At 45.0% G+C, this 9711-nt stretch overlaps 1 protein-coding gene across 1 annotated transcript; it reads left to right on the forward strand.

Moving 5' to 3' along the window:
* Positions 1–4890: 4890 nt before the first annotated feature.
* On the forward strand, positions 4891–9711 carry LOC121809998 (U-box domain-containing protein 4-like). Its single transcript, XM_042210870.1, has 2 exons — positions 4891–6099; positions 9295–9711. The coding sequence occupies exons 1-2, from the start codon at positions 5113–5115 to the stop codon at positions 9358–9360; spliced, it is 1053 nt and encodes a 350-aa protein (XP_042066804.1). The 5' UTR covers positions 4891–5112; the 3' UTR covers positions 9361–9711.

Genomic DNA, 9711 nt, shown 5'->3' on the forward strand with positions numbered 1-9711 from the left:
CGTCCCTTTCTTCCGTCCGTCTCTTTTCTAGCATTCTTTACCTAGCTTTCTTCCATGATGAGTAGTGGTTGGAGCTTGAATTTGTGTTGAAGCCATCGTTGCTTTAAAATAATATTATGGTTGGGCAAGCAATATCATCGTTGTTTGCAGATGACTCTATGAATTGCTTGCAGATGATATTGTTATCAGCTTATTATGATTGGATTTTGTATATTTCTATTTCTATGGAATATTTGATGTTTTCCGTCCTTTAATCACAATTTCCTTGCCTTTTCTTTTTAAATTTCTTGACAGTGGATTCATTATTATGAATAGCTTCTGTTGTACACAACATAATTTTTGTTCTTAGTAATTTGTCGTTACAATATTAATTTCTATATTTTTAAAATTCAGCTGTAAAAATGTAACAATATACTACATTCTAATGAAATATTTTATAAAAATTGTATTGTAATTACATATAAATATTACGTCATTAAATTTCAATAATTTAGTAAAATGTAATGGTAGATAATGAATTTTTGTTTAGTAAATAATCAAATTTAAACAGAAATATAAATTATATAATCAAAGCTTTAATATAATAATTTAATTACCAATTGCGTTCCATCAACTAATATTAGACTTTTAAGAATAAAGTTAACGACCAAGTCAATCAAAACTATGAAGCTTTAAGCCTTTACGTGAACTCAGTAAACCAAATTTTTTTCAAGTCATATTACGGTGTCTCGAAACTTATTTAATGCTTTTAACTTAAATCAGGTATCACTAGAGCTATAACAAATGTTAGACTTGACTTTTCTTTTTTTTATTGGTAATAGACTAAAGAACCATTTTCATCCTTAACAAAGAACGAGCAAGTAATATTACAATTAAATAATATCTACCAGTTGACCTCACAAAAGAATTAAAAATATTTTAAAATGAGTGTTTTAAAATGAGAGTTAGAGAAAGAATTATCCAATGATCCAATTAATGTGTCTTTTTCGAAACTCCCTTTTTGGATCAAGAAAGACCCACAGATTTTTTAAGACTAAAGATTCATTTTGGTCCTTAACATATTGCGATTTTTTTTATTTTGGTCCAAAATATTATCTTTTGAATTATTCGGTCCCTCACATTTGAAATCGGGCCGAAATCAGTCCAAAATGGATGGCGTCGTGATAAATAAACGGTCAACGGCTGTTAAGCCAATTTTGACCCAATTATGTATATTGATTACATTTTTTAATTATTTAGAAAATAAAAATTATTATTCTTAAAAATATACACTTTTCATCTTCTTCATTCTTCCACTTCATTCTTCTTCTTTTCAGCGATGAACCCTAGTTATTGCAGTGACTCAAGGTCATCAGGTATGGAGCGTTCGTTGTACAACAGAGGTTCCCGCAAGAGTTGCAGCCGACGCGACCTCCGATGCCTGTACGAGTCTTGCAATTGCAAGAAACTTGCTTCACTCTGAATCATGAAAAGCCATGGCAAATCTACAAGGGGGAAGCTCTACTTTGCTTGTGAGAGAAAAGATTGCACCTTTTCAAGTGGTGCGAACCAATTGACCCATCGACGAAGACGACGGCGGCGGCACTTCTTCGCCATCGCTGGGCGAGGCCGAAAGTGACAGTTTTCGCTTGATTTTGGCATCAATCGATGAAAAAAATCGAGCCATACATAAATTAGATACTGTTGTGAAGTTTTGATTTTGTTTCTTTGTTATTGTAATGTTTGTTTATTTGTTGAAGTTGATGTAATGAAGTTTCAGATGATGAAAAATTTGGAATGGTGAACAATCAACTTAATTGTAGTGTTGTTGTGAACAATCTAGAGTGGTGGCACAATTTATGTTTTCTTTGGAATGGTGAGAGCAAGAAGAAGGTGTACAAACTTGGTTGTATACCAAGTGTTTGATAAAACCCCCATTCCAAAATTCAAAATAAATTTACTAAATGAACCATCCAAAATGGATTAAGTTACATTAATAAAATATATTTATTAGATTTGGGTTAATTAGATATTAGACATTAATAAAATATATTTATTAACTTAATCCGGTCAAAATGTAATTAAAATTTGTTGACCGTTAAATTTTTGACGGAATCGTCCAAAATGGACTAAATGTGACCCGTTTTTATTTGTGAGGGACCGAATAATTCAAAAGATAATATTTTAGACCAAAATAAAAAAATCGCAATATGTTAAGGACCAAAATGAGCATTTAGTCTTGGTAAGAGCATCCATAATGGCGGCGAGCGGACCGGCTAGCCGATCTCCGGCGCTAGCCGGTCTGATCGCCGAACCATTGTAACTGGCTAGCCGAATTTCGGCAAAAAAATCGGCGAGGGCACACCGATTTCCGAGCGCTGGCCGATCCGCTGGCCGCCATTGCAGGCTCCGGATCGGCGAGCGGATTTATTTTTATTTAATTTTCGAAACACTATATATACGCGATTTTGCACGTCATTTTCATTTGCACCGCTTGTTTTAACGAGTATTCTCTCTATCTTAATTTCTGTACAAGAGCAACAACGCGAAATGGATAACAACAACGAAGGTACTCCAGTGACGAGCGGGTCTCAAACTCCTTTGGTACCCGTGGGAGGTGGATGGGGTCAGATGCCCGGGTACTACAACATGTGCCCGTGGCAGCAGATGATGCCCGGGATGGCAGCCGGGGGTAGTATGCCCGGGATGACAGGTGGGGGTTATGCCGGGATGGCAGGGAGTACCGGGAATGCATCCCGGTATGCAGATGATGTCGGGGTAGGCACCCGGGATGCAGATGATGCCGGGAGGTACCGGCAATGAAGCCCTGCCGCAGGGGATGCCGGGGGGGGTACCGGCGATCCAGCCTGTGACGCAGGGGACGCCGGGGGGGGAGGGACAACGTCTATCGCCCCAGTTTTGATTTTTCGACTGCTTCTTCGCACACATCGACCCCATCGGAGACGCAGTTCACGCAATTTGAGACTTTCTCCTTAGAGGAGTTGGGGTTTGATCTTCTCGGGGTTCCGGAAACTCCCGATCAAACGGGGGGAGTAGGGCCGGGTCGGGGCGGCCCAAAGAAGAAGGGCAAAGGGTCGGCGAGTCGGCGCAGCCGGTTGATGACGACAGCCAGGTACGGAGGAAGTGGATGGATGCGGAGAACGTCGCGCTGTCCAAGGCGTGGGTGAGTGTTTGCGATGATCCCCTCACTTCGAACAATCAGAGGATCGTCAACTTGTGGGCCAAAATAGCAGCAGCCTACAAGGCATTTTACCCGGAGGGGAGGCCACACAACAGGGAGGAGTGTCGGAAGGCGTGGGACCGAATCAGGGCTGGGGTCTCCCGATTTTCGGGCTTGTACGCCAACGCCCTCCGCATGCAGAGCAGTGGCCAAACTGACGAGGACTGCAGGAGGATAGTGGAGAAAGCTTTCCCCGTGCCCGGGCTCTATAAGGAGTTCACATACTGGAACTACTATGAGGTGCTAACAGACTCCGAGAAGTTCCGGGCAGGTGTCGACGCTGGCTGGCCGAAGCAGCGACTGAACTATACTGGTGATTACAGCGACAGCAGCGGCGGTTCCCACGACCTACTCGAGGGTGCTCAGGAGCTCCCGTCCCCTCCATCGTTCGCTCGCCGAACTCGCCCGGCTGGTCAAAGTCGGGCGCAACGAGAATCGAGGGCGGTCGCAGGAGGTCCAGTCGACATCCCCCTATTGGCCAGTCGACAGCCGATCTCGCCTTCTTCGCGCGTCAACAAACGCGGGCTCAGATGGCCAAGACCTTACCCGATTGGAAGATGGCAATAGACCCCGAGGAGAAGAGTTTTCTTCACGCAATGCTCGTGAGCATGCGAGCCGATTTGAATGCCGCCGCGGCACGGTTGGGGGCGACGGCGACGAAGAGTGAGAAGTATGCGGGTTTTTTTTAATTAATGATTTTTTTTAAATTAATGTACTTTTTAAATTTTAATAAGATAATTGAATTTTCCCGTATCTGTATCGTAAATTTAATTCCGTATTTTGTGTGATTGTTAATTATTTATTTTATATAATTTTGAGTGATGTGGCTAGGCTATTGCTAGGCTATTTGCTTGTTTTGATGATGTGGCATGAGGATTTTTAGTGCTGATGATGTGGCAGGAGGAGTTTGTGGCGAGGCTATGGCTGAGCTATTCTTAGGGTGGATGCTCTAATAATAATCGACAATTTTTGTTAATAAGTGTTAATTAACTTAAAAGTTTAATTTGTAAGAGCATCCACAATGGTCGGCGGACAAGCAATAGTCTAGCCATAGCCCAGCCATGCCACATCAGCTGCATTAAATTCCTCCTGCCACATCAGTTGGACAAGCAACTGGACAAGCAATAGCTCAACCACAGCCTTGCCACATCATCAGCACTAAAAATAAATAATTAATAATCACACAAAATACGGAATTAAATTCACGCCACATATACGGAAAAATTCGATAATTTCATTTAAATTTAAAAAAGGTACATAATTTAACAAAATTACATAATAAAAAAATCACATAATTTAACAAAATTACATAGTTTAACAAAATTACATAATAAAAACAAGGGGTGCGAATGAAAATGTCGTGCAAATCGCGTATATATAGTGTTTCGAAAATTTTAAAAAAAAATCGATCGCCGGTTCCTCGCCAATCGGGAGGTTGCAATAGCGGCGAGCCGATCGGCGAGAGAATCGGCGAGCGTCCGGGAATCGGCATACCCTCGCCGAAATTCTCGCCGATTTGGCGCTCGCCGGCTGCAATAGTTCGGCGAGCCGCTCGCTCGCCGACCACAGGCGATGGTCTAAGAACCTTCCCCGCACGCGTTAAAGGCTGAGACACCTCACACGTGCTGTCGCGATTGGGATTCTGTACGGCTATCCACGTGGCACCTTCTTCCCTCTCCTCTCCTCTCCTCTCCTCTCCTCTCCGTTTATATTCTTCCCTTCCTTCTCACTCCCCATTTTGTTTATACATCTCTCTCCCCTATCTCTCAAAACGCCGTCGTTTTTCATCTTCCAGATTTCCTTCCTTTCCCCCAAAACAGAAAATAGAAGGCCGAAATTAGTCAATCAATCGGCTCCCAATTTCCCGGCAATGATCGCGGATTGATCGAACCATGGATTCCGATTCAGTGAAATCGAGCTTCACCTACATGGGGCGCAAGTTCAGCGATCTCAGCCTCAACGACTCCTCCTCCTCCGCTTTCAGCGACTGCAACAGCGACAGATCCGGCGAGTTCCCCACCACGTCTTCGCAGAGCCGCCGCCTCTTCCTCTCCTGCGCCTCCGATAACTCCGACGAGCTCATCTCTCAGCTCGTATCCGCGCTCGATTCCGACAGCATCGACGAGCAGAAGCAAGCCGCCATGGAATTGCGCCTCATGGCGAAGAACAAACCGGAGAATCGGATCAAAATTGCCAGAGCCGGAGCGATCAAGCCGCTGATCTCGATCATCTCGTCGAACGATCCGCAGCTGCAGGAGTACGGCGTCACGGCGGTGCTAAACCTCTCGCTCTGCGACGAGAACAAGGAGGAGATCGCCTACTCCGGCGCGATCAAGCCGCTGGTCCGCGCTCTCAAATCCGGCACCTCCACCGCCAGGGAGAACGCCGCCTGCGCGCTCCTCCGCCTCTCGCAAATCGAGGAGAACAAGGTCGCGATCGGAAGGTCCGGCGCGATTCCGCCGCTGGTGAACCTTCTAGAAAGCGGCAATTTCCGCGGCATGAAGGACGCGTGCACCGCGCTCTACTCGCTGTGCACGGTGAGGGAGAATAAGATGAGGGCGGTGCAGGCGGGGATTTTGAAACCCTTGGTGGAGCTGATGTCCGATTTAGGGTCGAACATGGTGGACAAATCGGCGTTCGTGCTGAGCCTCCTGATGTCGGTGCCGGAGGCGCGCGCGGCGCTGGTAGATGAGGGCGGCATACCCGTGGTAGTGGAGATCGTGGAGGTCGGGACGCAGCGGCAGAAGGAGATCGCCGCTGCCATACTTTTGCAGTTGTGCGAGGATTGCTTGGCCTACCGAACTAAGGTGGCCCGCGAAGGAGCAATTCCCCCCCTGGTGGCTCTGTCGCAGACCGGGACCACCCGCGCCAAACAAAAGGTAAATTACTAATAAAAATAATGAATTTACTATTATTCATCTGTTACACTTTCACCCCTTGCTTATGATATCTAATTTTAGATTTAGGGTAGAAATTATGCACCAAATGTGACTTGGCAATTGATAAATCCAGTCTGTAGTGTAGTGTAGTGCAATTATCTATCAAGAGTTACACGAAGAGTGCATTTGGGAATGAATTACTATAAATTTTAGAATATTATGTCTGCTGTGGTGGGTTGTCAATTGATGATCTTAGGATATTTAGTTGAATGTGGTCTGATTAATAATTGGTTAAAATAATTGGAACAAATTAGCTATTGGTTGTTAATTGGTTTGTAAATGTTTCACGTCAGGAAGAATCACTTGCAAGTTGGCATCATCTAATAATCAATTGTGAAACATGAGTTGACACGGAGGAATTGTTTATTTTATTATATATGCTACTGTATAACAAAGTGTGTTGCTTAGTAGGATGTAGGTCGGATTAGTTTAACAAGGTTTATTGGAGAGGGGACGATCACCAAATCTGAGTTTAGCGTGTAGAGTTTAGGCCTAATCTGACGGCCCTCGTTGTATTTGATTAAATTAATATCACCCCTTTTTGTATGTTTCCAAAGGGAAGATCAGATTCTTTGCAGTAATTGAAAAAATGTTACATAGATGATGATGACAGAAGTGACGTAGATTTTATGACTACTATATTGGCTGCTAGTTTGTCAATCACACCGCGTAGCCTGCCACTGTTTTTGATGAAATCAAAATCTGCAGCCTCAAATTGACTAAGAGTGTCCACTATAGGCTGAAAGGCCCCTAGCCCCGCTTCCTTTTTTTCCACGTCCGCGCCCACAAAAAAAAGTATCCGCACACTTCCAATAGCCCCGCCAATTTTTTAACCACTTTTCATTTTATTTTATTTTTTGTTTATTTTAAATTAATTGTAATTAAAATTATCGGAATGTAAATAATTAAAAACCGAGGTAATAATTAGCCACATCTTCTTCTTCAACACATCTTCTTCTTCACTTCAAAAAATCAAAAGAAAACGAAAAAAAAGGGAATCTGGCGACCGCCGCGCCGGGACGATCGCACAATAGGCCGCCGCGCCGCTCCAGGATCGGCACGTCCCCGCCGCCTAGTCGCCGAAGGGTGTTCCGCCCCCTCCCATTTGTCTGCATCGGGGCGGACGCGGTTCCTACAATAGTTCGCCGTGGCGGCGACTACTCCGGGGCAGCCGGCGCGTTGCCCCTATAGTGGACACCCTAAGGGCATCAGCAGTGGGGCGCACTAAGGCGCGCCCTAAAGCCCGCCCTATACACCGTCACGTCAGCATTTTATCCTCCTACCCTTTCAACTGCAGTGGGGCGCCCTATAGGTTTTACTATTGTTTTGTTAATTAGTTTAAATGTTTTCAAATATATAAATGCAAACTATTTAAAAAACACAACGATTAACTTAAAAAACGGCAAATACTATATTGATTAAAAAAAATTACACGAATTAGAAATAAAAAAAAAGTTGAGTACTCTACAAAAGCCTCAACTTCCGGCGTAGCTCATCGATCAATCCCTGGAGGTATTCGGCTCTGGCGATGGAGGCTGTTGTCCAACAACGTCCGTGCCATCGAGGCCGTTGCCAACTCCGTGTAGGAAAGTGCCGACGGGGTCGGGATCGGCGATGGGGGATCTGCCGCGGCTTGCGAGGAGGATGTCGCCTTCGTCTTGCCCTTGTTCTTCGCAGCCTTGACGCCTACGAGACGCCGAGAGGACATCGGTGTGCCGGAACTCTCATCCTCCGTGTACGTCCGGTTGAGTTCCACCGGATATGCGCCGGTTTCGCTGCTCGTGTAACCACCAGTGTCGGTGGGTCTTCGTCCTCTTTGTCGCACCGATGTGCAGAATTCCGCTTTGGAACTTCTGCTTATCCTTCAAGAGCGCCCAGACATTGAAATGCTTGAAGTCGCCGTACATGGACTGGTACGACAACAGCGCTCTATCGCGCACATCGCTCAGACTCTCGCCGCTTCCCTGCTCCCTCGAGCACTTCTCGTACTCCGCCGCGAACAGGTTGACTTGCTTCTTAACCTGATCCCAGTGCTTGCGGAGCTGTTCCCTATGGCGCTTGTACGTGCTCGGCGGCTTCGCCTCATTGTAGCGCTCGACGATGCGCTCCCAGTACGCAAGCTACTTTTGATTGTTCGCGAATACCGGGTCCTCTGAGATATCCACCCAACACCTCGCCAAGATGAGGGTTTCATCCGGTTGGTAGTTCGTCCTCCCGGGGGCGTACTCTTCATTCGTTGGTACTTGATCCGCTTCTTTCTGGCGGGGGCGGCAGCGGCAGCGGCAGCGGCAGCGGCAGCGGCGGGGCTAGTTGGAGACGCCTCCATGTCAGACAGACCGTACAAATCTGTACCGAATTTGGGATCGTACTGCGTGTCAGGGTCGTCAGGTTGTGTATCCGGCCAACGTGGACCACCTCCAAACATCGGACTATTGGGACTTGAGTAATCACCGGAATCCATTTTCTAGTGTAAGTGAAAATGCGAATGAAAATGTTATAAATGAAGGTGGGGTAGGGGGTATTTATATAAATGAATTTTTCGAATTAAAAAAAAACAAAAACGCGTTGCATTGTACGCGTCGTCCACAGTGGGCAGACGATGCCCTATCGTCCGTGCTTCCTCCGCGGACTATCTGTCGGGCGAGGACGACGCATCGTCCATTGTCCGCGCACCAACAGTGGGGGACGATGGTGCGCCCGAGGCATCGGGCGGCCTATCGTCCGCCCCACTGTGGGTGCCCTAAAATTAAAACTATACCTCGGGCGCGCCCATCGTCCGCCCCACTGTGGGTGCCTTAAAATTAAAACTATTTTATGTTTGTTGTTTAATCTGAAACTAGGTTTCCTTGGAAGGAAAAGCTTGTTGCTTTATGAAAAGTCTTGATGTTTAGATGTTGGGTTTTTATTTTGATGTCATATGCATAAGAGTGAAAAAGAGGGATTTGTGTGGTGGTTGATAGAAATTTATGGGTTTCATCTTAAAATCAACTGGGGATAAGGGGAGAGGCTCATGAGATTTATATAGTTGATTAAGCTTTGTGTATATCGATATTGAATATTATTATATTCATTTTTATGTTTCAATTGACCACCAAAGTGACTAATGGGCATGGGACATTGGTTATGTATGGACAGGCGGAAGCACTGATTGAGCTTTTACGGCAGCCAAGGTCCACCAACGGCGCTGCGGGGGACATATGATCTGTCTCTATCTTCCACACCCACACCCCACTTCCACAAGAGACAAAATAGATACACAGATACAGGTAAAAATACCCATAAAATATCAAAGAGATAGGGGCAGAATTGTAAATACTCAATGCTGTAACAGTGTCATTTGTGATGAAGCTTTGTAAATTTGCCTCCCCAATCCCACCTCGATTTTGATCTTGGTAAAAAAATAAAATGGAAAAAAAAGAAAAAAAAAAGTGTTCCATTTCGATACTTAACGTTTGTTCTCTTGGTTTTGCCTATTCTATTTTTTGAGTGTAAGCTTTTGTGTTTGAAGGGGATTTTGTATTTAATATATGGTCCCAATTCCCTGAGCCTTAA

The sequence above is a fragment of the Salvia splendens genome, chromosome 6 (assembly GCF_004379255.2).
Source record: "Salvia splendens isolate huo1 chromosome 6, SspV2, whole genome shotgun sequence".
Classification (NCBI taxonomy): Eukaryota; Viridiplantae; Streptophyta; class Magnoliopsida; order Lamiales; family Lamiaceae; genus Salvia; species Salvia splendens.